The sequence below is a fragment of the Mercenaria mercenaria genome, chromosome 13 (assembly GCF_021730395.1).
Source record: "Mercenaria mercenaria strain notata chromosome 13, MADL_Memer_1, whole genome shotgun sequence".
Classification (NCBI taxonomy): domain Eukaryota; kingdom Metazoa; phylum Mollusca; class Bivalvia; order Venerida; family Veneridae; genus Mercenaria; species Mercenaria mercenaria.
The window spans coordinates 12417835-12437083 of record NC_069373.1 but is presented as its reverse complement, the minus strand read 5'-3'; the positions used below and the strand labels follow the sequence as shown (position 1 = coordinate 12437083).

The 19249-nt window shown below is 34.5% G+C and overlaps 1 protein-coding gene across 4 annotated transcripts in view; it reads right to left on the bottom strand.

Annotated features, from left to right (window-relative positions):
• Positions 1 to 18534, bottom strand: part of LOC123530515 (uncharacterized) — a 41732-nt gene extending 23198 nt beyond the window's left edge. For 2 of the 4 annotated variants that reach the window (XM_053521186.1, XM_053521187.1), the window contains exons 1-3: positions 14733 to 14938; positions 3843 to 4028; positions 580 to 717 (exon numbers count right to left, since the gene is read on the bottom strand). In XM_053521186.1, the coding sequence (XP_053377161.1) occupies positions 580 to 717; positions 3843 to 4028; positions 14733 to 14844 (436 nt within the window). In that variant the 5' untranslated portion in view covers positions 14845 to 14938. Of the gene's footprint in view, positions 1 to 579; positions 718 to 3842; positions 4029 to 14732; positions 14939 to 17956; positions 18087 to 18443 lie in introns of those variants that run through there. The other 2 variants (XM_053521188.1, XM_053521189.1) reach the window with 2 other exon arrangements.
• Between the last annotated feature and the right edge of the window lie 715 nt (positions 18535 to 19249).

The following is a 19249-nucleotide window of genomic DNA, read 5'->3' as shown; positions in this document are numbered from 1 at the left end:
ATAATATTTTTTATTATAGTTTGGTAAAAGCACCAGATTCTACATCAGAGGAAAAATATTCCTGCAGTCTGATCAAATATTTAAAGAAATCTAATAGTTGTCTAGAAATAACTTATTTCTACAAACTAAATCAGTAGAATTGACTACCAGTATTTTGAAGTAGACAAAAGAGTACAAAAATTTATGATATGAACTTTTTGAAGCAACTTGTCTGCTGTTTCTTTCCACTAAAGTGTCTTTTTCTTGCGGACCTACTTTGCTATGCACGCCTCTTTGTTTCGTGTGCTCTGTGCTTCCAAGAATTTTATTTCTTATCACATAATGATGTATTAGAAGTACATTCTCTCAATTTTTACTAGAAATAAAATGACTTTTCAAATTTATGATATGAACTTTTTGAAGCAACTTGTCTGCTGTATCTTTCCACTAAAGTGTCTTTTTCTTGCGGACCTACTTTGCTGTGCACGCCTCTTTGTTTCGTGTGCTCTGAGCTTCCAAGAATTTTATTTCTTATCACATAATGATGTATTAGAAGTACATTCTCTCAATTTTTACTAGAAATAAAATTACTTGACTTACTATCTGTGTCATAAAAGTTGTGTTCCATGTTATCGCTGCTAGAGAAATTATCACTTTTTGAAGATAAACTTTCCTGGTCAGCAGACGTGTTATCAACTTTGCACTCTTTCTCCTTCCTCTTCCCTGTCTCTGGGTTAACTGTGCATAAAAACAGTAATTGTTGACACCAAACAATAAAGCTATTTACAATATTACTCAGATGAATTTCTATCAACTCAAGAAAGTTTTAATTACTACAGGTATTAATTACAGTCCTGCGTCATACCAAAGACTGTGAAAAATAGTACTAATAGCTTCCTTGCCTAGTATTCAGCATTTAGACATTAGTTCTAGGACTGTCCAGCCCGGTTTCAGTATAATACAAGTGGATAGGGTATCAAGTCACATGTCTATGGTGTGATATTCCAGTGAGGAAGCACAATAAACGTGGGCATTGCGCTCACTACTACAAGTAGTCACTGTGGTTTATACTGACTGAAAAATTGTTGAAAAAGACGCTTTACCAGAACATACTGACCAACTTTCAAGTGATGGGTTTACAATCTTTGCTATTTTTATTTTGTGACCAATAAATTATTTTGAAGAGTATATTGGAGACCAGATCAGTTTCTGGTATTTTAATTGTTTCATTTTGATATCATTCATTCAACTGACTCAGATTATTTAGATGTTTGTTTTTTCATGCCTAGAAGGAGACAGTTTTCTTCATGTCACATGTAAAATTTCATTTATTGAGTCTAAAGACAATCTTCTGGCATTTCATATATGCAACATTTTTTACTTGTTGAGATATCGATTTGGGCATACATTTATAAATGATTAACCTGAATATTTCATTCAAAGATTGTAACATAAATCCTTTTTAATTCCATGACATTAATTTTTTTAAATGCAAAACAGTTGAATTTTACACAGTAAACAAAACTTAATCTATTTGAATGATCTGTGCAGGCTGCTCCTGATCTGCACTGGTCACCAAGGCAGAATCACTTGCCACCAGCTGGCTAAAGATTAAGGATACTTAAAATATTTGTCTGGTCACTGGTTTCCAATGCAGAAAAAATACTATTTTTAATGACCCCGCTGAACCCCTTGGGAAAAGGAAATTTACGTCACAAGTTAGAACTGGTTAGTAGGAGCTGAACTATATTTGGTGTGAGTTTCATTTTTGTATAAAGATTTCTAAGACAATAGAAATAAAATAAGAGGGCCAAGATGGCCCTAGGTCGCTCACCTGAGAAACACACCATAACACACCAAAATTTGACCTAGGGATTTCATGGAAAAAAATATTCTGACCAATTATCATTAAAATTGAAGCAAAAACCTTGAGTATAAATAAGTATTTTCTTTGATTTGACCCAGTGACCTACTTTTTGATCCAAGATGACCCATATACAAATTTGACCAACATTTCATCAAGGCCAACATTCTGACTTAATTTCAGGGAGATCAATCGGAAAATATAGCCTCTATTGCATACACAATGTTTTTCTTTGATTTGACCTAGTGACCTAATTTTTGACCCCAGATGACCCATATTCAAACTTGACCTAGATTTCGTCAAGGCAATCATTCTGACAAAATTTCATGAAGATCAATTGAAAAATATAGCCTCTATGGCATACACAAGGATTTTCTTAGATTTGACCTAGTGACCTTTTTAACCCCAGATGACCCATTTTCAAATTCAGCCTAGATTTCATTAAGGTTATTATTTTGACTTAATTTCAGGAAGATCAATTGAAAAATACAGCCTCTATCGCGTACACAAGCTTTTTCTTTGATTTGACCTAGTGACCTAGTTTTTGATCCCAGATGACCCGTTTTCGCACTCGGCCTAGATTTCATCAAGATAATAATTCTGACCAAAATTCATGAAGATTAATTGAAAAATACAGCCTCTATCACATACACAGACTTTTTCTTTGATTTCACCTAGTGACCTAGTTTTTGACCCCAGATAACCCATTTTCGAATTCGGCCTAGATTTCATTAAGATAATCATTCTGACCAAAATTCATAAAGATTAATTGAAAAATACAGCCTCTATCGCACACACTAGCTTTTTCTTTGATTTGACCTTGTGACCTAGTTTTTGACCCCAGATGACCTGTTTTCGAACTCGGTCTATATTTCATCAAGATAATCATTCTGACCAAAATTCATGAAGATTAATTGAAAAATACAGCCTCTATCGCATACACAAGCTTTTTCTTTGATTTGACCTAGTGACCTAGTTTTTGTCCCCAGATGACCCATTTTCGAACTCGGTCTAGATTTCATCAAGATAATCATTCTGACCAAAATTCATGAAGTTTAATTGAAAAATACAGCCTCTATCGCATACACAAGCTTTTTCTTTGATTTGACCTAGTGACCTAGTTTTTGACCCCAGATGACCCATTTTCGAACTCGGCCTAGATTTTATCAAAATAATCATTCTGACCAAAATTCATGAAGATTAATTGAAAAGTACAGCCTCTATCGCAAACACAAGCTTTTTCTTTGATTTGACCTAGTGACTTAGTTTTTGACCCCAGATGACCCATTTTTGAACTCGGCCTAGATTTTATCAAGGAGATCATTCTGACCAAATTTCATGAAGATCAGTTTAAAAATACAGCCTCTATCGCATATACAAGCTAAATGTTGACAGACATCGAGCGATCAGAAAAACTCACCTGAGCATTGCTCAGGTGAGCTAAAAAACTGACTTCTGTCTAACCTCCTAGCCATTATAAATTCAAACAAGATAAACCCCCAATCTGACTAAAGTACTTGATCTTCTAAACGAAGATCTGATAACGACCGATTCACATTCATCTTCTGTATATTTTGGATTTCCAATATTGCTACTTTTATTTTTGCAAATCTATTTTTATTTGAACCAATCAGACGACTTGTTCGAATGTCAAAGAGTAAGAAAAATTTGCAGTCAGTCCAAGGTTCGAACCCGGGACCCCTCGCTAACAGAGCAAGTGCCCTACCTACTGAGCTAACTAGCTATCTGACTCTTACGACATAAGAATTGTAGACATCAAAAACCAAGGCTTTTTTAAGCTTGCAGAATGTTTAAGTGAGCTTTTGATTGGCTAGCGGAAGGGTCGTCAGAACGAGGCTATCAATAGCTCATGTTCAGATCCTAAGCGTAGCGTAATAGGATATGTACTTTAGTCAGATTGGATAAACACCAAAAGTACAAAACTGAAATATGATAATCCCAAACTTATTTCAAACAAAGAGAGTAAGTAAGGAAATACCTATATGTTCCAACAGCTTCATGCTCTGTGTTCGGTTAATAAGTTCTAGTTTATCATAGAGATTCCTTATAGTGCCCCCTCGGGAGCCCCAGTCCCACAGCAGTCTCTTTGTAGGACTTCCATTTGCACGTTGGATCTCTAACTCAAACGTCTGGATATGACTTGTGGAATATCCAACAGCACCAGCTGAAATTAGATCAAAATATCTAAAACTTCAAAAAGTACAATTAAGTCTGCTTAAAATGCAACCTATTTGTTTGATAATCTACTACAGACTAAATCAACTGCAAAATCATTAATTTCCATGGATTTCATGGTCATGTCTATCCGCTCAATCCAAACCAAGAAGCAAAATTCCAATTCATTTTATGATCAAACTTTGAAATCTACAAATTCATATCCCCACAAAATACCTGTAGCGTTTCTTGCAAAACCAAAAAATTTTATCCGATAAAATTTAAATCATTTCACTTATTTTTTTCCAACAAGAGGACTCTAAAGACTGGCGGGATTGAGGAAGGGATTTGGAAACATTAGAGATAGGCAGATTTAGGCAAGGGGTTTGATTACATTTGAGACAGGCATGATTGTGGAAGGCATTTTGAAACATTTGATACATGTTGATTTAGGAAAGGGGTTTAGAAACATTTAAGAAAGGCATAATTGAGGAAGGGATTTGGAAACATTTGAGACAGGCAAGATTAGAAAAGGGATTTGGAAACATCTGAGACAGGCAGAATTGAGGAAGGGATTTGGAAACATTTCAGATAGGCAGATTTAGGGAAGGGGTTTAGAAAGATTTGAGACAGGCATGATTTAGGATATGATTTGGAAACATTTCAGATAGGCAGATTTAGGGAAGGGGTTAAGAAAGATTTGAGACAGGCATGATTGAGGAAGGGATTTGGAAACATTTGAAACAGGCAGAATTGACAAAGGGATTTGGAAACATTTCAGATAGGCATATTTAGGGAAGGGGTTAAGAAAGATTTGAGACAGGCATGATTGAGGAAGGGATTTGGAAACATCTGAAACAGGCAGGACTGAGGAAAGCTTTTAAAAACATTTTTAGATTTTTACTCATGATTACACCCATTCCTTTGTGCATGCTCACATCTTGGCGCATAAGCATATCACAGTCAACCATAATGATCTTAAATTATAGCAGCACTAGTCTAAGACTCTAATGAATTCCAAGATTGTTCATGTAAGTATATAGCAATTTAAATTTCACCTAAAACAAATAGATCTGAAAAGCATACAAGTTTAATCATAAAAAGATCTGAATCTATTATCTCAACAAATACAAATATTCCCCTGAGGGTAATATATGTCAACCAACAGTAGAAAATAAGTTACACGTCTAATAAAAAAATACATGTATCTGTCATGTGTTGCATATAAAATGTTTTTATAAGTACTGATTTTTACAACTCCTTTTTTCCAAAGGTTTTAAAAGCGCATTCACTATGTGTTTGTCCTGAAATAAACATTAAATTGGACACATCTTCTTGTCATAAAGCATGCATTTCCACTACTGTCCATGAACATGCTCAATCAAGCCAAACCTGCAACATTTTCATTTTTGTTGAGTTGAGCAGCGACCAGTGGAATTTCCACTTTTTCTATTTCATGAAACAGACTTCTGTTCTACAACTTTCTAGTCCCAGTACCATCTGTTAGTGGATCCATAGGGATTGGAATCCAATCAACATCTCCTCAAAAGTATATTATGCATACATTTATCTGGGCTCCAAGATAAATATCTAAGCCATTTAGAAGATTATCATTGATTTTTGCTTGCATAAAGTAGTACCATAACCTTGGAAAACAGAGCAGCCCATGTAGCCATTTTACATTATAAAACTGCTAGACATACACAAAGAAGCATACTCCAAACGATCCTGTCTCCTAACCCAAAATCCTGCGCCCCTCCACGACATTCACAAGCAATATACATCAAGCTATAAGGACAGGAAACCAGCCAAAGTTGGTGAGAAAATCGCTGTAGACCACTGATCCACACACTTGCAGAGGGACTCTGCTAATTTGCAGTCTACAAAGCTTTACACTATAAAATGGTAATCTCCTTTATAAACTAAAGGCCATTGTTTATTGTAAAATTATGTCTTTTGAATTGTCATGGTTTTGGCCAAAGCAAATATTATGTGTGTGCGAGTGGGAGGGGCTTAAATTTGAGGATTTCAAAGTCTAACAGATAAAATAAACAAGAACTGTCTTTGTTCATCCAACACAAATATTAAATAATTCTAGTGCACAATCCAGACTTTTAACACATCACTAAAATATATCTGAAACAGAACAGTTGACAAGAGCACATTCAAAGATATGAAGAATGGAAAAGACTGTTTGAAAACTATCACGTATCCATAATAATAACATGGAAGACAAAATACATTGATAATAGCAATTATCTTTATGAAGAGGAAGTCCTTAAAAGTTTAAGTGTGCATTCATGAAAGGTTATAGTTTTTTAAAGTGGTTAAGACTTAAAAAGATGCAGATAAATGTACGTCGTAATTAAATAGATGCAAAGAAATTCATTATACATGATGTAAAGCATAAACCACAAACTGTTTGATATTATGTGTAGTTCTTTGAACTTTGTTATTTCAATTGTTCTCCCAATCTGATGACAGAAAATTGTACATGTACGCATTATGTAAAGTTCTCTAAAACTTAAATGCATCCTTATTTTTATACATTAGTTATGCATTAGGTCCAGTAAATCCTTAGAAACTTGTTTACAAATGTTTCAAATATACAGAAAACCACTGCACACAATCCAAGATTTATTACCACATTTTTTTAATGCTTTTGACTGGCGAAAAAAACATGATTGGGGGGTTTAGTTACTGTTGGTGGGGAAACAGACTAATTTAAGGTACTTATATCTATGCCCCTTAACAATTCAAAATATAACTAGATGAAGGCATAATAATTAATGATTTTATACTTCACATAGATGTTACAATTCTTGATTCATGTCATACATAATTTCAAGGTCAAACAGTAAAGGTCAAGTGAGTGACTCGTGATGCTAAGACCAAGTTTGATGATTCATCAAACAGTTTAATGTTAACCTTTAGCATGCTAGATAAATTGTCGTCTTCTGGAAATTGTAAAGTTCATTCAATTTGCTCCAAAATTGGAAGAAATATTGTCAGAGTAGCAAACAGCTTGGAACCTGATCAGACGCCGATTTAATCGGCGTCTGATCTGGTTCCAAGCTGTTTGCAAAGGCTTTTAAATTCGCCTGCAGCAGGCTAAGGGTTAAGAGAAGTTGTTTAAGGTTCTTATTTATTTAGCTCTAGCAGCCTGTAAAAGAGGCTACAGGCATCCCCATTTGAACAAATTTGAAGAAGGAATTTAAAACAAGAGCTGTCACTGTCACAGGAGACAGTGCGCTCGACTATTTCATGCTGAATAGTGAAACGGAGCACATCTGAAGAAGCTAGAGCTGTCACTGGAGTGTTAAATGACTCAAATTATTATGGTGGATGTAGATATTGCACAATAGCTTGAGTCTGCGACAAAAATATTTAGTTAGATAAAGTGTATCAAAACACTAAATAAGTATAATTCTAAGCAAAAGGGGCATAATTCATAAAATATTGGTGCAAGAGTTATGCACCTTGTGTCATATGATGTGGGTGATGATGCGGAACAACTATTTTAAGTTTGAATCAAATTCATTTAGAAATAACTGAGATTGAGTGACAGTGCACCAAAACTTTAACCTGAAATTCTAAGTAAAAGTGGGGGATAATTCATTAAATATTGGTACCAGAGTTACGGACCTTGTGTCATATGATGTGGGAGATGATGTGGGACAACTGCTTTCAGTCTGAATCAAATCCATTTAGTAATAATTAAGATAGAGTGAAAGTGCATCAAAACTTTAACCTGAAATTCTTAGTAAAAAGGGGGGATGATTCATGAAATATTGGTGCAAGATTTATGCACCTTGTGTCGTATGATGTGGGTGATAAGGTGGAACAACTATTTTAAGTCTGAATCAAATTCATTTAGAAATAACTGAGATAGGGTGATAGTGCACCAAAACTGTAACCTGAAATTCTAAGTAAAAGTGGGGGATAATTCATTAAATATTGGTACCAGAGTTACGGACCTTGTGTCATATGATGTGGGAGATGATGTGGGACAACTGCTTTCAGTCTGAATCAAATCCATTTAGTAATAATTAAGATAGAGTGAAAGTGCATCAAAACTTTAACCTGAAATTCTAAGTAAAAAGGGGGATAATTCATGAAATATTGGTGCCAGATTTATGCACCTTGTGTCGTATTATGTGGGTGATAAGGTGGAACAACTATTTTAAGTTTGAATCAAATTCATTTGGAAATAACTGAGATAGGGTGATAGTGCACCAAAACTGTAACCTGAAATTCTAAGTAAAAGTGGGGGATAATTCATTAAATACTGGTACCAGAGTTATGGACCTTGTGTCATATGATGTGGGAGATGATGTGGGACAACTGCTTTCAGTCTGAATCAAATCCATTTAGTAATAATTAAGACAGAGTGAAAGTGCATCAAAACTTTAACCTGAAATTCTAAGTAAAAAGGGGGATAATTCATGAAATATTGGTGCCAGATTTATGCACTTTGTGTCGTATGATATGGGTGATAAGGTGGAACAACTTTTTTAAGTTTGAATCAAATTCATTTAGAAATAACTGAGATAGGGTGATAGTGCACCAAAACTGTAACCTGAAATTCTAAGTAAAAGTGGGGGATAATTCATTAAATATTGGTACTAGAGTTATGGACTTTGTGTCATATGATGTGGGAGATGATGTGGAACAACTGCTTTCAGTCTGAATCAAATCCATTTAGTTATAATTAAGACAGAGTGAAAGTGCATCAAAACTTTAACCTGAAATTCTAAGTAAAAAGGGGGGATAGTTCATTAAATATTGGTGTGAGATTTATGGCCCTTGTGCCATAATATTATGGTGTGGGTGATGATGAGGAATAACTATTTTAAGTTTGAAACAATTCCATCAAGTAATTACAGACATAAGGAGAAAAAAGAGAGAGTGTAAAAAAAAACTTTAACCAAGGTGGGACGCGGAAGGACGCCGTCAGGCCGGGTTGAGTAGGATAGCTCTTCATATACTTCGTATAGTCGAGCTAATGATGCTAGCCTACGGATCAAGTTTGATGAAGATCTATCTAGCAGTTCATGTGAGATTTTATTTCAGGCTCAGAGCTTGACTTTAACTCTGTGGTATGCTTGCCCAAAAGGTAACTATTTTTTTACTTGCTCAAACCCAATTTTTGGCCGCAAAAGTGTAACATGTTGATGTGATGAGATATTACAATGCTTTATAGCAAAAAAAAAAAAACAAAAAAAAAAACAACATGCAGTTCATGATTTTCTGAGAAGTATTTCTTGGATCTTTCATATATGGGCAAATGAGTAGGATTTTTTGTCTGCCCGCACACCACTACCACCTGCCCATGGCAATAGAGGTGGGACAGGACTTTATAATGATGCTACATGATACCAAGTTTGATGAAGAACTGAAGATCCATTGAAGAGATCATTCAAATGTATGGCATTTCCATTAGTGCATACAGCATAGCAGTCCATGAGGCCATTTTAATGTCATACGTTCCGGATTGTCCCAGAAATGACATCCTCGTCCCGGTGTCCCGGACAGTGTTGAAATGTCCCGGAAAATTAAAAATACAGAAAACAAAAATAACCCCCCCCAGAAAACTAGGTTTTTGGTCTATAAATTGTTGAACTTTATGTGTATTTCTAATGCTACAATGTGGCTGATGGCCAATGTTCAATCCTAAAATATGCAACCTATGGGCAAAGTCTGACAGATGTAAAGCTGGTGACTGAGGCTGATGTCTTTGCTTGTATTTGTTTTGTAAGTTTTTGTCATTTGAATAATTACAATCAAAACTGTCCTGGGCACCATTAACTTTCAAATTCACTCTTGTCCAGTCAACAACTTGGTGAAACTGACTAACAAATCATATTCAGATATTGCACAACTTAAATTACTGTAGAACTTTTCATAACTCTTAAGTCTTATGCCTCAAAAATATTCCCTTAAAACAAAAATGTTCTGCATTTACACAAAAAATGCACAAATGAGTCCCAGGTGATACTGAGTAGACAAGGTTGTCAGACTATTCCCCCCCAAGATGATTCCTCCTCAAGACAATTCCCCCCCCCAAGACAATTCACTCCCGGACAATTCCCCCCACAATGTTATGTAAGGGGGACAGTTCCCCCTCTCCGTATTATAATATGTTTAAAGGGTTGTAAAGTTTATTTAATATGGAAAAATCCTATACTCCAATACTGTATATTTAAAAATAAATAGAAAAACTTATATTTGATGCATTAATTTGGTACCCAAAATAAGGAATTTTTTTATGTGAAGTAGTAGCATTTTGGATAAGTAGCCATGGCTGAGAACTTAATTATTTTTAAAGCAATTTATTTATTTGTTAACGGTATCTATAATGGAACCTCTATGCAAAGATGTATGTAAAAAAATAGAAAATATTTACATTTAATAAGGTAATCTGATCGTCAAAATAGCATATTTTTCTATGTGAAAATGTGGCATTTTCGGGAACGTGGAAATCATAAAAGTGCTTAGAACTTAAATACACTTAAAGCAATTAAGTTAATTTTTGTATTTATCTATAGAGAATTAACCTTTATGCTACAACATATATAAAAAGAAGTAAGAAATATTTACATTTGATAAGGTTGTCTGATCGTCAAAATAATGCTTATTTCTATTTGAAGTTGTACTACTTTGGATAATAGCTAGCTAGTGCTATAAAGCATTAAAGTATCATTTTTAGCATTTTCATTAGTGTTTTATATACATAATTATTTTACATTCTTTCTATTTTTATGTAAGTAGTTTATATATTATTATACTAGAATAAAAATCGAATCAAATATCTAATTACATGAGAGATAATCTAACCATAATGTTCTTTCAGGTTTTCCGAGTTTCCCGATGTTGGACAATAAAACTATCTTAATCATATTAATTGGGGAATACTAAAAAGATTACAGTTATGTTAATAAAAGCCAATAATACCACTTTAAACATTAATATGAAAAACTTGATCAAAAACGAAGCTGCAAACATGAATTAAAAAAACGATGAAATATCAATACAATTTTACAAGTTGAAACGTCCTTAGAATTCACCATGAAATTTATTAAGGATGTTACATGTGTTGGTTTGCTTTCATTCCAGAAAGCATGGAGTAATAGTATTTTCTCTGGATAAAAAGTACTATATCCTTACAATACAGGTTTTGATAAATTTCTTACAAGAAGAAGTTGATTGGCATTATCTAATTTTGGTTTATCACAATTTCCAACAAGTGCTTCATCAAAAGTATCACACAAAGTTAGTAATACTGAATACTGATAATTGTCATTATACATGGACAAATTGTTATATTGTTTATAAATATCATAATCCTAACACATAGAACACAATTAAAATGTAACAACAACAATATCATAATTGATTGATAAAATTTAATGTCAGCTTTGATTACTGTTTTACAGCTGGTAATTCAATCAAGAGGTGTGAAAGATTGACTGGTTACCATTTTGATTAAATTTGTTCATTGCAATAATGTCATTACGCGATTCTGGTAATCAGCACCTTTCAATCGAATTATGAAGTCAAAGGAACAATGATTTGTTTGTATGTATCCCTTAATTATTATACATTTTAGTTTTTTTTCTGGAATAAAATATCCCAAAAAGGTTTGAGATTTATTTTATACAAGTACTATTTCCTGTTTCATGTGTAAATAATCCTTCTGTAAGATGGAAGTATTTATCATATTCTACATATATATAAAATCAAATAAAGCAGATGCAGTGGTCCTGTGAGTTATAATTGTCCGTAAGTACTGACCTGGCACTCTTTTTTTTATTAGTCCCCTACTGGTTGAAAACCAGTTTCGGGGACTATAGGAATGCACTTTTCCGTCATTCCGTCCGTCTGTCCGTCCGTCTGTCTGTCCGTCCATCCGTCCGTCCGTCCGCAATTTCGTGTCCGGTCCATAACTCTGTCATCCATGAAGGGATTTTAATATTACTTGGCACAAATGTTCCCCATGATGAGACGACGTGTCATGCGCAAAACCCGGACCCCTAGCTCAAAGGTCAAGGTCACAATTGGAGGTCAAAGGTCAACAGGGCTTTTTTCCTGTCCGGTCCACAACTCTCCCATCCTTGAAGGGATTTTAGTATTACTTGGCACAAATGTTCCCCATGATGAGATGATGTGTCGTGCGCAAATCCCGGACCCCTAGCTCAAAGGTCAAGGTCACAGTTGGAGGTCAAAGGTCAACAGGGCTTTTTTCCTGTCCGGTCCATAACTCTCCCATCCATGAAGAGATTTTAATATTACTTGGCACAAATGTTCCCCATGAAGAGACGACGTGTCATGCGCAAAACCTGGACCCCTAGCTTAAAGGTCAAGGTCACAATTGGAGGTCAAAGGTCAACAAGGCTTTTTTCCTGTCCGGTCCATAACTCTCCCATCTATGAAGGGATTTTAATATTACTTGGCACAAATGTACCTCATAATAAGACGATGTGTCATGCATAACTTTCAAACCCCTAGCTCAAAGGTCAAGGTCACACTTAGCAGTCAAATGTTAACATAGCATGAACAGGGTCTGTTTCGTGTCCGGTCCATAACTCTGACATTCATTAAGGAATTTTAATATCACTTAGCACAAATGTTCCCCATGATGAGGCAACGTGTCATGCGCAAATCCCAGACATCTAGCTCAAAGATCAAGGTCACAATTGGGGGTCAAAGGTCAATAAGGTTTTTTCCCTGTCCGATCCAGAACTCTGTCATCCATCAAGGGATTACAATATTACTTGGCATAAATGTTTCCCATGATGAGACACTACACTCAATATACAGATATTAGAAAGAAGAACCTTGGTAATAGACAATGGCCCACTATTCAGAAAAATAATAATAATTCAATGTCTTCGAAAAATGCTAAGCTGCTTCTTAAGATAGCTAAGTTTATTAAAGAAGCCTCACAATATAGAGTCAATACACTTAAAAATGATACCACATAATATACACTGCCGCTAAGATCTAAGGAATTAATGAAAAAAATTAAGAAAAATAATTGTCATGTTTTTTTTTATGGAAGAGGTAATTAAGTATTAAGATTTATCACACCGCTAATATGTAAGGAATTAATTGCATAAATTGTTTTTACTCAAAAATTGATATTTCAAACAAAATAAGAAGTGAAGTTTAACTTACGTCATATCTTTTATAATACTCATAATGGATACTTTTAACCAACCACTAAATTTCAAATTTCCAAAACGCACTTTTGGAATAAAAAATCCTGAACAGTGCTCATTCAATGTTCAGTGCTTGGCTTCACTATGATGAGGTACGTATTCTCTGATTTCACATGTTTTCATCATGAAAAACTTTTTAAATCATTTCTTAAATTTGTAACATTATGTAAATAGTAAGAAAATACTGGAGTCAATACCCCTAAAATGTACCAGAACAAAATTTTTCTGGGGAGCCTCCCCGTACCCCCATTATGGGAGGAGGTATCTCCCTCCAGTACCTACCCCACCTTTCGCAGCCCCAATATCAAACACCTTCCGACGCCCGTCCTAAGAATATTTTCACAATGTCTAACTAAAAAATGTAGATAATAGAATAAAGGATATAAATATAATTATCCAATGAACTGTTAGTTACCAGGTCAAAGAATAATAATTTCTTCAAGTAGAATAATAAAAAGCTCACCTTAGGACAAAATTAGTAAAAAAAGATATTTTTACATCAGTATAAAGAAAAAATAATATAAATAAAATAAGGTGACAATTCCCCCCCAGTTTGGGGGGGAATCGTCAGGGGGGGAATTGTCAGAGGGGGAATAGTCTTGGGGGGGAACTGTCTGGAATTCAGTAGACAATATGGTATCCGAATTGTGTTGCATTATGGTAGTTTTTGGTGGTTTGCCTTGAAATGGCACATGCTTTAACTCATTTCTCCAATAAAAGTTAACATCAGTAAATTGTGTTCTGGAAGATGATGGACGTATATAATAGATGTTTAAGATGCAGTAAAAATACTGGCACAGATTTACATTCGGGTCCGATAGCGAATGTTTCATTGGTTTTTCATTTATTTTTGATATGCATTTCTGTGACCTGGAAGGGTTCGACATATTTATTTACATGACTTTTGTCTGCATAGAATATCAACCTATATCACTGAGCATAATGCCTTATTCACATTTGACCCTGGCACCATGCAAATGTCCCAAGGATCTACAACATCTTTCAGGCACCATGTCCAAATAAAATCGTGCGTTGACTGCATGATCACTTTACTGATCAGTGCTCAACCTACAAACAATGCCCGTACAGGGATTGTGCAAATTATGCCTCCTGCGACATATCTACCAGCTATTAAACCATTTTTTCAAATTTGTATAACTTTTTGCTAGAAAATATCGTAGAGGATGCAGAGCCTGTGAATCGAAAATAACACTGCACAAGGAAAGGAGGATATAGTCAGTTAACAGGCTCAGCACTGACAGCAGACGTATGGCAGGCCAAATGTGAACTAGGCACTAAATTGACTAATATGTTATAGGTACTGAAAATTATTTTACTGATTAAAATGTCACATCAGGAATGTTTTGTTTCCTACAAAACAAAAACAGTGATCAGTCAAATGGTTTTATACAAATAAATCAAATCAAATAATTAATGATATTCAACATGATTTATTGCTACAAGCCTACATTATATTTGCATATTTCTATTACCGAGTAGTTCCCAACTTCTGTCTATATCAAAGTTCTGGCAGATCTGATACGTGATGCTATAGTCCAGATCATTTAGGTTCATATCAGGGTGACGCTCCCTTTTAACCGGCATTTTTTCAGAATCGCAATATTTACATCCTAATGAAAATGTACACGATGTTGTCAAAAATCTGTCAACTTCCCTGTGTAATTGGTAATCCGACAATATGATTGGATAATATTTTAGTGACGTAAAGCCGTTTTCTTTCCTGGTTAGCTTTAGGAGCCGAAAAAGAGTACCATTTAAAATATTATAGTCGTTTTCTGGATGAGAGTCTGTAAAATTATGATTGGTAAATGAAATTAATTTTAAAAAGTCACGAGTTTACATAAAATATCTTACACAAAAAGGCTTATCAATGCACTTAAAAGTAATAAACACACTTTGCTGAATGGCCTCAATACCATACAATACAATACAATACAAATACATATTGGCTATTATACCCGTGAAGGGAGTCACGTCGTATACATAGATAGATATATATATATATAAAGGAAAACATTAGCTATGTAAAGCTATTTACCGACATACACCTAATGATATATGGATATTAAGGAAGACACACAACCGAAAGGTCGCACTAAAATACGAAATGCAGAATCTTTTTTGGCCGTAAATTACTAATTGTTATCTAATTCTTTGGTGTGTAAATTTTAATGTTCTGGAATTCCATAATACCCTTTAGGGGTGTGAGGAGACATATACTGTAAATATTCTACAAGGACAAAAACTCAATAGGAAAAGCAACGTTTCAATAGCGTATAGCCTCCTAAAACAAAAACCCTACTGTACAGCTGTGTAATAATTCATGGATGTACTACCAAAAGCTATGAAAACTTAGACAACTAGAATGTGTCTGTAGGACACAGGGTGTGCCCCCCACTGGTACATTTGTCACAAATAAGGAGAAATAATTCAAATGTTTGCAGTCTTAATGGGGTATAGCCTCAACAAACATTTTATGAAAAGGATTCATTATTCTAGGCCATATACTTTTTGAGCTATGAGCATCACAAACAAAAAATCTACTATTTTGGCTATTTCAAGAGCAATGACTTTGTAATAAATGCTAAGATTCTCAGGAAGAATGCCAAATGTGCAAGGACACATCAAGATAAAGATCCAAGCAAGGTTTCATAAATTTACATCAAATACTTTTTGAGCTAGACACATAATTAGGTGAAAATGTGCATTTTTTACTATTTCAGGGGCCATACCTTTAAAAATAGGGGGTGGAGCCAGCCAAAAAATAAGAGGTGTGCAAGTTTATATCAAGATAAAGACTTATGCAAGTTTTCAATCATTTATATCAAATACTTTTTGAGCTAGACGCATCACAAGGTGAAAATGTGCATTTTTGACTATTTCAGGGGCCATAACTCTAAAAATAGGGGGCAGAGCCAGATGAAAAATAGAAAGTGCGCAAGTTCATATCATGATAAAGACTCATGCAAGGTTTCATCAATTTATAGCAATTACTTTTTGAGCTAGGCACGTCACAAGGTGAAAATGTGCATTTTTGACTATTTCAGGGGCCATAACTCAGAAAATAGGGGGCGGAGCCAGACAAAAAATAGGAGGTGGGCAAGTTCATATCATGATTAACACTCATGCAAGGTTTCATGAATCTATATCAAGCACTTTTTGAGTTAGGCGCGTCACAAGGTGAAAATGTGCATTTTTGACTATTTCAGGGGCCATAACTCTGAAAATAGGAGGAGGAGCCAGACGAAAAATAGGAGGTGCAAGGTTTCATCAATTTATATCAAATACTTTTCAAGCTAGGCGCGTCATGAACTTCGGACGGATGGACGGACGGACGGACTCACGGATGCCCGACAAGACCAAATCTATATGCCCCCACCACCCATGTGGGGCACAAAAATACACATACAAAGTAAAATAGTTAGACAAACATAAAAAAACAATAACACACAACAACACAATCCAGGCCGTACATGATCTTATATATACATGTTTTACATATATATATAAGTCGTACAGAATCTTAAACGTCCATACTTCATTTATTTTTAGTCAAAGCTGATCATATTTCATTAGTGACACATGTGCACAAATTGTACATTTTCAGACACATGGGATTGCATGTAGATAGCCCCAGTGTATTGATATGTTACGTGTACTGTCTTCCTTTCCTTGGAATGTTAAAGTGGCATATGCAATATTTCAAAACTGTTGTTTTAAGAGAATGTTGTTTTGAACATTTATATACTAGTATGTACTGGTGAAAATGTATGTCGATCGGACTACATACGAACACGATACATTCATTTGAATAGTATCCATAAAAGGAAATGACAGTCTTTAGTTAATATGACATCATCGTTCTGACAATAAGCTTATGTATCACTATCAAATAATATTACAGTATAGTATTATTTATGCTCTCAGTTAAGGTATATATTTTTTACATCTAAATTTAGATTTAAAAATGTATTTTGACCTTTTAAAATAATCTTATCTGTAATTCATTTATTTGTCATAAATATGGTAATGTTCGTGTTAATAATAGGATGAATGGATGGTATTATCTGCCAAAACAGTCTGTCATTGCTAAAGCTTTTAAAGTGTATGTTTCTTCAGTACAATCGATAGGTCAGTTCCGGATCAGTAAGGGCTATATTTGTTATTGAGCTTCGGAAATATGTTATATTGCACATTTTTGCACAGGGAGAAAGGAAAATCCTTTTGCTTTTTACCAAATTCATTTTGAAAATACAAAGTAGATAATTATACTGCAGGAGCAAACAGTGGTGTCACCATTTCAGTCAGTTACGGATCATTTTGGTCTATCTCAGATCATTTTAGAATAAAACTAAAACGCACTAGGACACCTGTGAAATGATAATTGTTTTCTCTCATCCGACCAAATCATTACATTTTGGCACGCTGGAAAGATAAAAATATTTTCTTGTTTAAAAATAATTTCTCGAGTGTGTTGTGTCCCTGTTGTGTGAGTTCTGGATCACGTGGATTGACAAAATACGAATTTTCTTCTTAATCCAGCGATCTGAAAAGCTTATATTTTAGTATATTATTTCCCCTTATTGAAGCAAATATTCGTGCTAAGAATTAAATCATTACCTTCATCATGTAAGTGTACATAGTGTTGTGATCCGGAACCCCTATGACCCGGAACTGACTTATCAACTGTACTTACACTTTTTCGCTTCATGTTATGGATTAGAAAGGTCTATCCAATTAGGCCTGACTGTATGGGAAGCAGACCTTTCCCTGATGCCTGATGCCGGAACAATTCGTGACATAATCCGTATATATTTATGATTATTCTTATCTTTATTGTAATAGATAACGTTTACCGTAAAATATCACATAAGTAGCAACGAAATTTCTTCCTTTTATAATGTGAACAGAAACCTTTCCAATTGCTTTCAAATCAAACGCGTTTTATCAAATATCATGTCTTATAATGTAAAAACGGAATGTTTATATATTGCTGTATACATTTTATTTGTAAAGATTGGTTAATCCAATTTATAAAATAGTATCCTTTGAAAGCACAACACGCATCAAAAAAATATAAAATAATTTTTAAAAAAATGACTGTATTAGTTAACTAGCAAGAGATCCCTATTTCAGAGAGAAGTCTACAATTAAAAGTCATATTTAATATAATAGCAGATTACCTATGTGTACAAACGCTATTAAAATTTTAGTTAATACATACTGAACAAAAAAGCTCACCACTTTTAATATAAACATGTTTTCTTAATCTACTTGGCATACAAAAATAGGTTTACTTCCTTGATCTGTAGGCAATATTTGATTGGATTGATGTCTGGATTAACACAACCAATAAACTCTAGCGTATTCAATATTAACAATTACCACAACTTCTTGCCGTAAGCATCACATTTTCATCTGTTTAAGTTATAATTTAAAAACAGAAAGGAAACGTAAAATGTCACTAACAATGAAAAAAACAAACAATACTTAAAAGATGAGAAAATAAGAAAAACTGGACGGGAAACTCCACTGGTCACCCAACACGGCAAAAATATGATTGAGCCTGTTCATGGATGGTAGCGGAAATGCACGCTACTGTCCACGCCCTAGAGCCCTGAGTTGGTCAGAACACAACATTTACACGTGTTTAAAGTACCAAAATACAATTTAGAGACACATGCAGATGTGTTCATTCGGCTGTGTTCATGTAACCTTCAATGATACACAGCGTGCAGTTCCATGAAAAGCGGCACATGATCCCCAGTTGAAATTATGGGCTTGCGCTAAACGAGAAAACAATAGGCAGAACTAAACAAACTAGAAATTAGAGAGGAGATTTTAGGGTACGGAGCCTGCATATTAAGGTAACTGTCCAAAAAAATCAAAATTAAAAAGCAGGCATCACATACAAAGGGTAACTAAACAATACTCAAAACTACGAAAGCCGAAATGTTAAAGCTGAAAAACACGAAACAGCATATCTGTC